Here is a 14978-nt window from a genome sequence, read left to right as displayed (position 1 = left end):
AGTCTAGTTATTCCTTGAGCAAACGTTGTTTAAAACCGCTCACTGTTAGGAGATACAAGCACACAACATGAAACGCATTAATCTGACAGGGAAGGGTTAGTACCAAGAGATAAATATGATTACGAAGTGAATGAATTAGGAAACGAATTTGGATATCAATTGCTATTCACTCCTATCGAAAGCAAACGGTCTATCGGTTTAGCATGCCTGAACGAGGTCCGGAAATGTTGCATTTTCTGCGTTGTCAACGATGAGTGCATGAAGACCAGCAAGAAGGTTCATGATAGCTAGCACATGAAGTTGGCCACTGGCACCACCATAAGTTGTTCTTGTCAAATATGATCGATTTGTAGAGAAGGACCGAGTTATGTTTAAAATAACACAAAATTAATTAAAGTATACTTTTGAAAAGGAATGCTAGAGAAAGTCGTAAAGAAAGGGTATAAATGTTCGCGCCCAAATGATATGCGGCGAAACAATTGCAAGACCGGAAAGAAGAAAGGAAAATGCCAATGCCCTCTATGAAATACTTTAACATGCCATGCCATGGTCCCGTGTAAAGAATAATGCCAATATTTCATAACCCATAATATACCGTAATTTGGAAAAACAATCTGAGGGGTATCATGATATAAACTAGTTTCCAGCAGTGATCTCCGTCACAACCCCGCCCCTAGTTTTTGCGTTTCCAGGCACTGTTAAGTTTTCAACTTCCCCGCTGACAGTTGATATCGATTTATTACGCCTTGAGTGTAAGGCTGGCGTTCCCCGTGTCTGATGGAAGGTTTTATCCTTCATCGCTGCGTCGTCTTGAGCCTTCTTCCACATTCTCCAGAATACAAAGAATACACAAGCTAAGACTGGGATTGAAACCCCAACCGCAATGCCCACAATGGCCCCTTGCGATAACCCAGACTTCTTTCCTTCGGTTGTTGGAGGACATGATACTTCGACAACCGTCTCACGTGGGATTCCGTTCGATATTACCGCCGTAACAGCGTATGTGGTAGCAGCAGTATTTGCTTTGGGACAGCCATATAATAGCTCGAATGTTAAATCCCCATCTTTAGCATTCGATATTGTGAGTGTTGCGGTGGCGGTGTAGAGTGTCTCTTGCTGGGCTTGTGCAAGGAGTTGATCGGGAACGATGGTGTTGCTGATTCCGGAGCTGAAGGCCGGGACGACGTAGCCCGAGGAGGATCTGAGGAAGGTGAGGATATAGAAGATAGTGGGCAAGAGGGTTCCCGCCGTTGTAGATTTCATGGTTCTGCATGTGACGATATTGCGAAGCCGTATCGGAAGATTTTAAGGTAATTCAGTAAATTTAGAAAGGTAAGATATTTCTCTAAGACGGGGAGATATAAAAAGGTCAAGCTTCAAGATGTATCTGAAGGAATGATCTCTTATTGGAAGAAAATTGCGACAGACGGAAGCCAAGGGCAAGTCCGAAGTGCAGAATTATAATGGTAAATGGTAATCTTGAATTCCGCCAAATATAATGGTTTCGTTAGAAGGTTCGGAAGGAAAGGAAGAAGTGGGCCCCTCTCAAGCTCCAGCAGCCCACTAGCTTCTTTATACGTTATGCAACATTGTGCGAGAAGGATTTCGCCTGTGAGCGAAAAAGCTTCGACGGCTTGCTTAATCAATCTTAATACCATACTTCTATAGCCTCGTGCCACGCGAGACTTGCATTTCGAACATTTTCAGACGAGCAAGCTGACGATCCAACTGGTAGTGGAGACTCGACATGGTTCTCGTTAATGCAAGCTGAACATTCCACCCGGCAAAATCCTAGAGTCTTGGCAAACGGGAATGACGAAAAATGAAGGAAAACTCGACGTTTAGAGAGCGAGGAATGTTTCTAGATCTTGATTCGGAGGATACCATATGGCACATGGCAGACAGGGTTCTGGGAAGCTGCATGGAGGCGTTCCTGGCACTACCACGTTGTAAGCGCTGGCCCGCCAATCAAAAATCCAACAGGCCCTTGGTTGTTGTTTGCTCTACCCAGGAATTTGCTGCATGAGTTCGTATTGAGCCAGAGAAAATATGACGAGGTACGAGGTTGTAAATTGCTTTAGCATTTGGTAGCAAATTTAGAGCTAGCTACCCCTCTTTCTATGCGACAGGTGCATGTCCTTGCGCCTGTTGATTCGCTGGTGAGGGGAGTTGCAGGAGATTAGAGAAATCTCATAGGCGGGGATGGTTTGTGTGTTTCAGGACTGATTGCCTTTGCTGCGCCAAGCCAAGCATGCCTACGAGAATGCCGTTGACCTAACCAAATGCTGTGGCATGGAGGAAACAGTTTCGCTCTGTGCTAGAAATTGTAGGGCTTCAAATTTGGTACCTATGGACGAAGGATATAGAGCGCCCGTATATGCATAATAGATACATCTCTAGAATTTTAATTATAGATCCTGATACCTGAGTACATTAGTGCTTGAGAGATGGATTGAGAATACACAGGGCGAAATGTGAGAGGCTGGGCACTTACAAAACCGGTTTCATACACTCCGCTGTTCTTTGAAGAACGTTCGAACATATCATGGATACCTACTTAAGTATCTGGATGTAGCACTATAGCTACGCCACGCCGGCCCGTTCCTAGCATTAACTCGCCCCCACAAGGGCTGTCAGCGGCAGCCTCACTTTTATCGAGAACTCTGTAGTCCCTTTCAAAATATACTATATTGTACATAGGGAGCTCCACTAGACTACCTTTTTCTTAGCTTTAGTGATTATGTAGGCAGTACGCTACGGACTTAGAGCAGGCTGCCGGGATCCCTATTTTCTCTCGCATATAGGATTCACCGCTCTATTCTGCTAGCCTGTCGACTCACTAGGTGTGTTGGGCAGCGCAGTGCGTCTATGAGTTTACAGTTTCATCTTAGAAGGAAAAACTGGTTCTATAAATCATGTTACTGACGCTCTTTCCACAAATCTTTCCTTTGTCGAACAGCTTTCCCTTTGTCCAACCAATTTCCTTTGTTATTCTAAGATCGCATCTTTGTCTTGTCATTTATATATATATTATTATTCTCAGTCTCTCAGGTCTTTCTCTGCCTACACGTCCTATTCTCTACATACTTCCTGCGTATAGCTGATGGGGCAGCTAGATTGCTGCTTAGCTCCCAGAGCCTACATGTTTACTTCCTCACATTACCAGCAGTATGAGCTACTTCTTTCAGCTATGCAGCTAATTTTTCTTTTCCACCTGGCTTATCGAACTCCGAGAGATCGAGAGTAATGAGGTCCGCATATGTAACCAGTCAGTGGAAATATCAGTATTTTATTCTTTTGAGAAACGTGCAAGGACATTCCTCAGTTCTGTTTACCATCTTCTTTAGTCTCTGGCGGATGAGTATACTTCTCCAACGGCTTCGCAGAAGTAGTCTCAGATACAGCTCCAGGCGCTATTTGATATATGAGATGTCGGCTCCAACAGTTATTTCAGTTTGTAATACGAGGATCCTTGGAGTAGTAATTATGATTTCTTATATCGATATAACGATTGTGCAGATAGAAAATACTTTGTTATCAATTTAAAGGAGCAGCGAAGTCGGATTACCTCACAACCTTAGATATAAAATTCAAGTGAAACTCCCTGATAATTTCTAAGATCCCAGCTGTCTGATGTATGCGCCGAAAACCTAGCGGGGTAAGACATGGGACTTTTGCACGAACCCCACTTTCTCGCCTCTAGCATGTATAAAAATCGAGGGTTCTTTTTTTATTAACACCCTTGCTGCATGTAGATATCTATCCGTTTTCGAAAAAAAAAGCATTTCTTTGCCAACCCGAAGAAAATGTTATCTGGGAAATCCTAGCCAATTGGATAGTCGATTAAACCTCGTGCTCCGAGGGCTTTTTCTAATGATCGATCTAATCAGAGCTCCTCTTGTAAACCTGTACATAACGTTACTAAACCAAATTTACTGTAGGTTAGATTCCTTTGTTGATCGTAAAGACATCTCAATAGGAGTAACCACTGGTGAGCTCGTTAACCACTAAGTGTCGTATGATGGTCAAATTTGCCAAATAGCACTCTTAGAGTTGTTGAATATTTATGCATCCCAAGGAATACTACGCCTCAAGCGTCTACCGTTTTACAATAAGTTTTACAAATTTATATTTCATAGTTGCTTGAAATAGTTAAATTCCGGTGAACCTCAGCTTTCTCAACTTGTATATCAACTTATGAGTGTTCGATTGCACATTTCCCAACAGAAACTGCACCATATCAACGCCCTTCACAAGTCACCTTTTAGCTTGAAACTAACCGTTGAACCTGCAATTTAAAGTCTAACTACGATACAGTCAAATAGAACTATTCGACCCTCGAATTTAATTAAAGGATGCATTTATGTAATTTAGTCCCCGAAATCTGTTTCAACACGTGGGTGATGTGAATCGTTGTATGAAACAATTAATTATCATGACTTGATACGAAGATCGATTTAGAATTCGGCCGGACTGCTATCCCTCCATTCACATCACGATATCACTTTTATATATTTAACTTTTACACTCAACAATTAGGCGACTGAGCTGTATAATAAATACTTTCACTAGCTGGAAAATACCCACGAAGTCGGCCAAAATATGGAATGCAAATCCATTTTAGACTTGCCGGCAGATATCAAGTTAGAGTTCTTGGAGTCCCTAGATTCTGTTGCATGTTTACGGTCAATTCTTCTAACATGCCACATGTTCTTCGATATTTCCCAAACTCAACTATGGGGCCCCATCTACACGAAGGTACTGGAGAGAGACGTCGGTGTTGCAGGTCAAGCGCTCGTAAAAATAAGAAGATTCAAAGCGAGAAGAACGGAAGAAGAGGTATGTTTAAACTTTCATTGGAATTAGCACTGTATATAAGTTTTTATCGTGGCCGAACCTTTCTTTTTTCTTCAATAGGTCCTGGTATATTGATTATAGTGTATTTCTTGTAGTTGATTGAAGCATTTCCTACCGTGGAAGATGCAAGGCCGAAATCACGACAGGTTTATCTCACCGAGCTCTTGTCAGTACGCCAACCCGTACGATTTTTCAGCCGTCTTTTTTTCCGCGCCAGGTTTGAAAATCGGAGGAAAAAATTTAAACTTGTTGTGGAGTCAGAAGACATACTCGCGGATATGAAAACCGTCACTCAGTCCGAATACGCTAGGGTTGATGAAGCATACTACACCCTCTGGTTATATAAAGAACTCAATGATAATGTGGAACTCAGGTCTCTGGAACAGGTTACCGCCGTGAACAACTGGGCACTTTGGGACGATAATGGGTCTCTCCGAGTTACTCCAGACGTAGGCGTCCTGAGCCATGTACTAAGAGTAACGAGTACAGAAATTATCTATCCTTATGTGCAAAAATACAGCAAGACACTGACCCTAGAAGAACTTCACACAATCGTTGAAGTCATTGAAGCGCTCTGCCTTTGTAAGTTCTCGCTTCTAGATATAGCACTCTTCTTCTATGGTCGAGATAGAAAGCCGCAAATCTCATAACGATATACACAGATGAGAAACATGGAATAACTTCAATGCTCATTACTCGGCTGGGATTTGATGGGCTACAAAAAATGCTAGAATCCTCGGAAGAACAGATTCAGGAAACCATCTCAAATACCTATTGGTACCTTCTCGAAGCAGCTCTACAAGGAGTAACCCCTCCCAATAGTATCACCCAATTTCCAAGCCTTATAACAGATTTTTGGCGGTGCATGGAGCCAACTTACCAAGGTGATACACGGAGAGTCTGGAAACACCCTGGTGGGGTATACAGAACAAGGGTCGCCCCATGGAACCAATACCCACCGTTCGATATGACGGCTCTCGTATGGGACGATGATAGATTGGAATCCTGGGGATATTTTTATCCAATAGGTACGGACTTCGGAGGAAGCAGCGTATGATATGACTCTGGAGGACCAATATGTACTGAAGATTGCAGTATTTTAGGGTGCAATCAGTGGTACTCGGACGACGAATTTTCTTGCTTAGGGTGCGGTTTTGATATGGCGCAGGTCCCCTCGAACCAAATGATTGATTTCTTGAATGAAGTACTAATTCGTTCCCGTTATATAAGTATAGGATTGCTAGGGTAGGCTTGGGACTATCGCGAAAAATCTCAGATTTGAGCTATCCAATGCAAAAAGCGTTCCTGAAGTATGGCTAGTAAAACAAAAAAACTCCACATCCACTAAGTGAAGTAAAATTGCAGGATACACACAGTAAACCGGAAACTGTAAAACAATTAATAATGCGGCGTAATCGTGGTGTATCGCAGTATGATTTAGCCTACTCGCAATCATACAACACCAAGGTTGACATCGCAAACTTTCACATGAATGACCTTAAAAGGGAAAAAAAAATTTTTAACAAAATTAAACGTACAACAGTAGCGATTCTCACCCCGTCACCGATGGTAATACTAAGCTGCCGATAAGAGGCTTATGTAGCGCAGAGCGAACGGGATACGCAGCTGTCCTCTTTCTGTGGTCGTACATGTTTGGTTTGGGAATGAGCTCGCGCTTTCAGTTGAAAAATTTTCAGTCGCATGGGTTGAGATTTGAAGCGATTTCTGGTATAGCTCAAGGTCGCGCCTTGGCATTCTTCAACAGCAAGTCTGTCGAGATACCAAGGAATCTCTTCCTGGAGTACTGTAGGATCTGGACTAAATTGGCCTAATTTTATTCACATAGATTCTAAGATCATAAGAGATTTGATATCTCCTCAAAACTTCGGGAAATACACAATCTCTAGTTTACTACCCTGGTTGCACTGAACGTTATTTATTGCATTCTCTATCATGTGACTTTGGAATGAGGCCTTGATTAACAACGCTTTTTATTTTTAAACCCTTACTCAAGTTCCAAATCTTAGACCTATGGCCAGCAATACAATAGTGCCACCTTAAAGGTTGCGATCTGATATGGAATTCACGCGTTGTATTTTATGAACTTGTGCGTTGTTTGAAAATCATTGGCCAGATTTTGTGTCGATTAGGACAAAAGGGGAAATAATTTCGTGAGATTTCCTAATGAGACTCGCGTGTAACCTACTTTAGTCCCGAAGAGGAAGTCAATGACCTCCGCCCGACACATATGTACGGACGTGATCTTATTCTAGGCGACGAGAAGATGTAACGAGTCCTGTCTATAGGCTCATGGCTGAGTAAGAGACTAAGCCCATAGGTATTTTTTTTCTCTTAAATTAATTGAATTGCAATACAAAGTTTTAAGCCAAGTAACATCTGTAGATTGCTTGTGCGCTTAGCTAGTCTCAAGCTCACTAACGAATAATTATACATTTGCGATACAATATAGAATCCAAGCTACTATGGCAAACCTTCGGTTTACGTAATTGCAGGCCTAGTGTAATTAAATTTAAAAACGAAAATGGATTTGCTTTCAGCATGACGCTGCGTTATTACTACTTTTGAAACTGCGTTTTCACCCTTTATGACATCTGGGTACGAGACCAAGTTGTCATAGCTGCGTACATGCATTTGATGGCCCTGTCGCTAAGCAAAGCGACGAGGAACTTAACATCCGTCTATGGCTGCCACAGTAAAGGAGGAACAGGGTAATGTTAGCTCAAACTAGAATGAAATATATACGTAGGCGCAGTTCTCATATTGCTGCAATATTATCAATCTTATTCAATACCCATTCTGGCAGCTACAGAGCCACAAAAGTAGTATAGTCACCACTTTACCCACAGAGATTATAACAGATATTACCCACAGCATCGATCTCCGTCTCCTACATTATCGTTGTCACAGCAGTAAGAATCATAGCGACAGTGTACAACACGGCTTCCACCAAATGAGTTTTCGGAATTGAGAAAAAGTCCGTTAGCATCGCCCCTGTCTTACGCCCCGGATTTGCTCTAGCTGTAGGCTCCTAAGCCTACGGCTGCGGTTACGTATTCAATATCCTAGATGCTATTGTTTCGCTTCCTTCAGTTCAAAGCTAAAATTTAATACGGCGTATGCATCAAGTTATTGTGGCATTCTCTGTATACTGTTGAGATTCGCGCAATAGCTATTTCTGATTTACGCAAGCTGGAAATTTGACACAGTAGACAGCGTACGTAATTTCGAATGTTAATTGTAACTATAGCAGATACGAGGTTTCGAAGCTAAGAATTTTGTATTATTTGCATACTCTCCTCAGCTGTAACAGAAAATTGTGGCTGATGTGGTTCAACACTAGTACCAGAGTCCAAGATGATGGATATTAGTGTCGATGAGTAATGGAAATGAGGGTATCATATGGTTGCATTTGTCGCTACGTAGAAATACAAAAAGCGAAATATCGCTTTCCAACATCTCTTTCCATGGGGTCAAGTTTTTCCTTCCAACTATACATACATACTCCTTGACGCCCTATCCAGACCAGCTGACGAAGTTCCAAGTCTTCCTTACGAACTCTCACTCTTCTTCTTCTCGAGTGCAAGCTTAGTACCCTCCACGATAGCAACATGTTCGATATCATGTATTCTTGCTGTCAAATCTTCTACTGACTCGCCGGCCCTCAGCTCCACTTTCTTGACAACAATTGGTTCTCCTCTATCAACCTCTTTGATAACATAATGTATCATAACCCCAGTCTCTGCGATTTCGCCTTTGTTAAAAGCTTCCCACGACCTTTCAATTGCCCCAGCACCATCGAATGCCCCCGGTAAAGCAGGATGGAGATTGATGATCGGGATCCCCGCAGTCTCTACCGGCTCTAGAAATTTGGGGGACAAGATATGCATCCACCCAGCGCACACGATCAAGTCGGGATACTGATCTTCAGGCAGATTCAGTATTAACTTCGCCAAATCTGCGTCATAGGCTCCCCGGGGGTCGGATGGATGTGAAGTCTTATATGGTGGATATCCATGATATGATGTCGGAATTGGAGGTATCGCATTGGCGGCGCGGGTCAAGCCATATGCGGCCTTACGATTGGAGATTACATGCACAATCCGAGCGGACGGAAGAAGAGATGTCGATGCAGCATCGATGAGAGCTTGGAGATTGCTCCCAGAGCCCGAGATAAGAACCACGATTCGAGAAGACATGGCAGGTGGAAAAAGGACTTGAGGTTTAGCGGGGTCTGAAGTGGGATGTTGTATGCGAAATAGGAATGTGTTGCAAGTGAGGTTCCCAAGCAAAAAATCTCGAGATGTTTGCTTGGTAGGATATTACCGCTTTGGAAACGTAGGGCACAACACGCACAGAAAAGAATTGAATTTTTTTGCTGTTCAATGCCAAGAAGCTGCAATATTCTTCATTTTTGCTAAGCCGCCGCTTTGTGCTTTCCTGCAATCATCGACACTCAAACGACACCACCGACCACCACCGACACCGAATCCCTCCGACCTCATATACATCATCCACGATGTCCGAATCCAAGAAGACCGGTATGCCGACAATTTATCGTTAATGTCTAGGAGAGAGAGAGCAGGTTCTGATGGGTTATTTTTGAATGCAGGTCTTGCCGTCGGCATCAACAAGGGCCACAAGGTCACTCCACACGAGTCCAAGGCCAGAATCTCCCGAACCAAGGGAAAGGCCTCCAAGCGTACTCTTTTCGTCAGGGATATCGTCAGAGAGGTTGCTGGGTAAGAATATTCCGAATCTCTGTTTGGATGCGAAATCGCGGGGGCAGGCTGGGCAGGGGACGGGCAGAAGCTGTAGACAGTCAATCTACAGCATTTGGATCGACTGGATCAGCCGGATATCGTTGGTAGACATGGAAAATTCTTGAATATGGGCTAACAACAACGATTTTACAATAGTCTTGCTCCATATGAGAAGCGTGTTATCGAATTGATCAGGAACAGCAAGGACAAGCGTGCCAGGAAGCTCGCAAAGAAGAGAGTTCGTCTACAGTCCATACCCACCGATTTTGAGGTCCACAATCAACTAACATCTGAGCTTGCAGCTCGGAACATTCGGCCGTGCAAAGAGAAAGGTCGACGAACTCACCAGAGTCATCGCCGAGTCGAGGAGAGCACACTAAATGTGTGCAATTTGCTTTGGCGTTTCCGTTTTCCTTTTCCACCTCTGTCCTCTATTCTCATAATCGACGACTTTTCCACCACCACCACCACTACTGCTACTTCCTCTTCGATACGAGGGCTCTTCTTTATATCCTCTTGCTCCATGTATATTTTATTACTTTTCCGCGTTCGTCCAATGGGTTTTTATGGGAAGCAGCTGGATTTTCATAATATAACGTCCTCCTGAATGACGATAACCATCAAGAATAGACACGAGATAAGACAGACTCTCCAATAGCATCGAAAACGTGACCTCGAACTTAAAGCCCGTAGTCTGTAGGCCATCGCAAGTCACAAAAAGTGTTGTTTTCAAGCGAGGGTTGTAACCCTATGCCCCTCCAAATTAGGCTTAGTCCGTTAAATTGAAGATTTCTTGGCATCAATATCCCAGCTCCAAACAATTTTGCTGCTTGTAGCCGTATAGCGTTTTGACATCAGAGCATCCATCAATTTCTCACACATCTCACATCAACCAATACCGTCACAATGCCACGCGCTATCAACGATATTAAGGTTCGCATATTGCCCTCAATATCATATTTCTAACTTTTGGGCGGTATGCTGACTAGAGTTTTGTAGCTTTTCATCGAGCTCGCTCGACGCAAGGATGCCAAGGGTACGAAGCCAATCCACCACGATACATTATTCGCAAACGACACTACGAGCGATATATTAGATATTTGTTAAGGATTCCGACTAATTGTGTGCTTTATGGATGATTTATAGCCGCCAGAGTCAAGAAGAACGGCAGCCAGACCAAGTTCAAGGTCCGATGCCACAAGCACTTGTACACCCTCACCCTCAAGGACTCTGAGAAGGCTGAGAAGCTAAAGCAGAGCTTGCCACCTGGTACGTCTTATAAGGCTAGATTCTGGTTGACAGAGTGCGATGTATTGACAAAGTCTCTCCCTACAGGGCTTACCGTCACCGATGTCCCAGCCAAGAAGAAGTAAATTCGAAATAAACTGAAGAAATAAAGTCTTTATCTTCTTTTTTTCCTCTGCGTTTCAATATACCTCTTTTAACGCTAGCCTTCTACCTTTTTATTATCTTTTTCGTGTCCTATCATCGAATCCTACGCTTTTTTTTTATCCACATGACCAGACGGAGTTCTTTTTTCCCTGAGAGAGGGGAGGATCCAAGCATAATTCTGTTCTTGACTGTACATATATAATGTCGACGACGAGATGTGATATATCCATTGCTGAATAAATGGAGAGAGGAATGATAAACCACTAGCTGAGATGTGAGGATATAATAAGGTTGAATGTGCGAGATCTAAGATATTCTATCCTCTAAGACATACGAAACTGTCCTCTAAGCACCTAACACCCTCCTAAACTCAACTTCTTCCCTCCACTGAACTCCACACCCTCTAAGAACCTCCTCTATCCCATTTTCCACCTCTCCCGGCGGCTCAATCCTAAACCTCAACTCCCACTCCCCAAAATAATTTGGCTCCTCAGTCGTCTTCGTAAACCCCAACTTCTGGAACAACCCCAAACTCCTCATATTCTCCTTCCCAATCTTAACCCTCAAATACTTCAAAGCCTTCCCTCCCTTTTCATACCTTCCCATATCCTGCATCAATATCTCCTGTTGGTGCTTTAAAACATAGAGTACAAACACCAGGACGGCTATTTTCCCGAGTCCTTGCCCCTGATACTCGTCTCTTGCAACCATGATTTCGATTTCACCTATCATGTATATAAATTTGGTGACACCTTCTATTTCTTCTTCGTCGTCGTCTTCGTAAAGGAACAGATTGACGTCGCCGACGAGATTGGAGGGTTTATCGTCAATGCCTTCTACGACTGTATATCCCTTTCTTGTGGAATCCTCGGATTTAGTGAGAGATTGCATACCAGCGGATGGAACGGACAATATAAATGTCAATTTATCAGGATCTCCTCGCCAGGACTTTTGCATCGCGTACTCTTCGGGGAGGGAGAGGCGTTCTGAAGCTGTCGCTTCACGGAGGGACTATATATTGTTAATATTTTAAAATAAGAAAGATTTAGAGTTAATTAGTTATGGGAAAGAATTACCTCGCTGGACATCCATTCCGAATATGTTGGGACGTGCGAAGCCTGTCAATTAGGAGTTATGACGAGTAAGGAAGTGGTTATGGTCTAGGTCCCTAGGGAATAGATAACTTACCTCATAAGGAACAAAAACGAGCTTGTTCGTTATTATGGCTACTGACTCATTAAGCATCATCTTTTAAGTGACGTTTTTCGTACCAGATGTGGGATTGTGACTGTAGGATTTGTGTTGCTCAGCAAAAAATGCAACAATATCGGTGGAAAACTTGCACTGGCACCTAGATTCGAATGGAACCACGAGTGCGGATCGGTATCTAGAGGGCTGATGTAAGAGACCAGTACTGTTTGATGCTTAAGGGCATTAGCGTTAGTATCTTTGTGGGTTAAAGTATTGATATGGTTCTAATACAAAAATTACGCTTGTTCCCTCGGTCCGCTTTAACGAATCTATAGAAAGTTTATGTAAATGAACAAAGATGCAGAGATCAGAGTACAGTGTCCATATTTAAAGTGAGATATAACACTCACGACTAATTTCTCAGTTAGAACGTTACATAATTACGTTTTAATGCAAAGGGGAATAGTTTAGATATTAAGATAAAAGGTCGGATAAACTACAATCGGATGAAGCTTGCGCATCACGAATCCAACATATATAGCGATATATACGTTGACGATAACCCGTTGTTCTTTTCAATACCTAATCTACGTACGTACATCCCCACCCCAAAATACCTAACCAAACTACCTAACAATACCACCACCACAAGGTCCACGGCCATACATTTCATTCACAGGTCTTTCATCAATCCAACCATCCGCCCTCCCGATATTACAAAGCTGCGATTGACACGACTTGTCCACAGCATCCGCATCCGTAATCTGATAAATCGTACAAACATCCGTCATAGTATCAAACATATAATTTGCACAATTAATAGAAGCATAGCACGAACTACAGCATTTACTAACGGTATCAACATTAACCGGAGTTCCTACAGCGGTAGTACCGCTGTATGTGAAAGCGTTTCGACCGCTGAGGAGAATCGGGTTTTCGCAGGGGTCGTAGATGACTGTTTGGGTGGCGGAGGCGGTTTCGGTGGTAGTTTCGGTACGGGTTTCGATATCTGTTCTGGTGGTTATGACGGTTTCGGTGGTGGTTTCTAAGATTGTTGCTGTATTTGGGACGGCGGTGGTGATTTTGGTTGCGGTGATGGTTTTGGTGATCTTCTTGGTGATTGTGGCTTTTGGTAATGTTGTAGTAACCGTCTTTGTTTGGCGGGCAGCGGTTTTGGTAGATGTGAGGAAGCATCCTAGAAGAGAGCGCCGTTAGTCCTGATAGTAGAAAAATGATCGTGATGAATGATTAAGTTTAAATATATCTTACCACAGCACTTGGGGAGAACGGTGCGCTTAACCAAGCCCTCGAATTCGATGTCAACAGTGGGCAGAGCATCCCTCTTGCGGTTGGTACAGGTGAACGAATAGATCGTAGGGGAAACAGTTGTAGTGGAAATGATGGAAGTACTATCATGTGTATATACCATATCGAGTTAGAAAATCAGTACTTTATATCAAAACTATCGTCCGTGTATGTCGCTGGAATTTGAACATGTTAACAGTCGGGTTCCTTACGTAGTATCAACTTCAGTAGTAGAAACTGTCACACTGGCAACGCTGGTCTGAATCTCTACAGTCTTCCGAGTCTCGGTGATAGTTACAGTGGGGAGAGATTTAGTTTCGGTGGTCGAGACAGTGTGCGTGATTGTAATGAATTTAGTCGAGGCAGCCGGAGTCACCCTCTTGGTCACCGTAACAGGCGCAGGAACAACAGTGCACGTTGGACGCTTGACTTTGTTCTTGACTATTATTATTATCGAAAGATGTTAGTGACATTTTCTAACAACAAAATCACTCTTCAAAGTTTACAGTTTTGCGACGTCGATAGGTCCTACGTATACGTACTGAACAAAGACGTGCAAGGAGCCGCCTCACGAGCACGAGCAGAAGCCGCACAAGACTTCGCTGCCGGTTTGCAACAATGAGCGAATACTCCATCGACACATCCCAAAAGCACTGGGAGTGCGATAGTAGACAGAATACCGAAACGCATTAGGTATTATAATTTATCAATTATCTCGAATATATATTTAATTCTATAACGATATAACGAGTGACTAGATCGGATGGAAGAATCTAAAAGAGAGGAAAAGGAAGAGACGACAATGCAAAAGAAGGGACAAGCACCTTGGCAAACGCAAAGAGAAGCTTTATTTTTTAAAAACAAAATGCAGTGGCAAGAGTATAGGTACCGTCTTTATAGATGCTATTCCTGTGTGCGCTCGCGCTAACCGAGCCTGAAAAAGTCTAGATGCACACCCCTTTCGTTGGCCACCTGAATCTCTGGAACGCCACCTAATTTCCGTTCCCCGGATGGACTCTTAAAGAATGCTATCGTGAAATTGGCCTGTATTGTTTCTGTAGCGGATATCGGTGAGCCCCGATGGAGGCAGCTGTGTTTGTTTCGTCTAATGTGAATAACATCGATTACGTAGAATTTCAGATAGCAAAGGTGTCTTGGAAATATTGCAATACTATATTAGAGAATCGTCTATAGCCACATAAACAATAACGTTGTATCTTCCGATATTTCCGCTGTATAGTTAGGGGTAGTTTTCGAGACCACGCCAGGTATAGAATTGGTACAAGACAAGGAGCAGGATCAGATATAAGTCTTTTTGGCGACGCCACCTTGGACACATTGGTACACATAGGCGCATCCGAATGCACGAAAACTCCTGTCGTTGTGGGGAAAGGCACAAACGAACTGAACCGAACCCTTAGATGTTGTTTCGGGAACCAGATAAAAAGCGAT

At 43.1% G+C, this 14978-nt stretch overlaps 6 protein-coding genes across 6 annotated transcripts; 3 read left to right on the top strand and 3 right to left on the bottom strand.

Annotated features, from left to right (window-relative positions):
- Positions 1-636: 636 nt before the first annotated feature.
- DFL_007825 (uncharacterized protein) lies at positions 637-1263 on the bottom strand (the record flags this gene model as incomplete). Its single annotated transcript, XM_067637469.1, has 1 exon — positions 637-1263. One exon carries the CDS (start codon positions 1261-1263, stop codon positions 637-639), a length of 627 nt encoding a protein of 208 aa, XP_067488983.1.
- Positions 1264-5135: 3872 nt separating this feature from the next.
- Positions 5136-5914, top strand: DFL_007824 (uncharacterized protein; the record flags this gene model as incomplete). The annotated part of the gene is made up of 2 exons (XM_067637468.1): positions 5136-5439; positions 5520-5914. 2 exons carry the CDS (start codon positions 5136-5138, stop codon positions 5912-5914), a joined length of 699 nt encoding a protein of 232 aa, XP_067488982.1.
- A 2512-nt stretch (positions 5915-8426) lies between these two features.
- DFL_007823 (uncharacterized protein) lies at positions 8427-9074 on the bottom strand (the record flags this gene model as incomplete). The annotated part of the gene is made up of 1 exon (XM_067637467.1): positions 8427-9074. One exon carries the CDS (start codon positions 9072-9074, stop codon positions 8427-8429), a length of 648 nt encoding a protein of 215 aa, XP_067488981.1.
- A 320-nt stretch (positions 9075-9394) lies between these two features.
- Positions 9395-10018, top strand: DFL_007822 (60S ribosomal protein eL36; the record flags this gene model as incomplete). Its single annotated transcript, XM_067637466.1, has 4 exons — positions 9395-9416; positions 9488-9617; positions 9795-9876; positions 9941-10018. The coding sequence occupies 4 exons, from the start codon at positions 9395-9397 to the stop codon at positions 10016-10018; spliced, it is 312 nt and encodes a 103-aa protein (XP_067488980.1).
- Positions 10019-10544: 526 nt separating this feature from the next.
- Positions 10545-11011, top strand: DFL_007821 (60S ribosomal protein eL38; the record flags this gene model as incomplete). The annotated part of the gene is made up of 4 exons (XM_067637465.1): positions 10545-10571; positions 10638-10674; positions 10785-10907; positions 10974-11011. 4 exons carry the CDS (start codon positions 10545-10547, stop codon positions 11009-11011), a joined length of 225 nt encoding a protein of 74 aa, XP_067488979.1.
- A 364-nt stretch (positions 11012-11375) lies between these two features.
- DFL_007820 (uncharacterized protein) lies at positions 11376-14216 on the bottom strand (the record flags this gene model as incomplete). Its single annotated transcript, XM_067637464.1, has 10 exons — positions 11376-12041; positions 12107-12148; positions 12219-12256; positions 12302-12454; positions 12513-12550; positions 12888-12985; positions 13076-13416; positions 13491-13630; positions 13739-13967; positions 14069-14216. 10 exons carry the CDS (start codon positions 14214-14216, stop codon positions 11376-11378), a joined length of 1893 nt encoding a protein of 630 aa, XP_067488978.1.
- Between the last annotated feature and the right edge of the window lie 762 nt (positions 14217-14978).

The sequence above is a fragment of the Arthrobotrys flagrans genome (genome assembly GCF_004000055.1).
Source record: "Arthrobotrys flagrans strain CBS H-5679 chromosome Unknown unitig_8, whole genome shotgun sequence".
Lineage (NCBI taxonomy): Eukaryota > Fungi > Ascomycota > Orbiliomycetes > Orbiliales > Orbiliaceae > Arthrobotrys > Arthrobotrys flagrans.
Note: the sequence above shows the minus strand (reverse complement) of the source record. Positions and strands in the feature narration are given on the sequence as shown.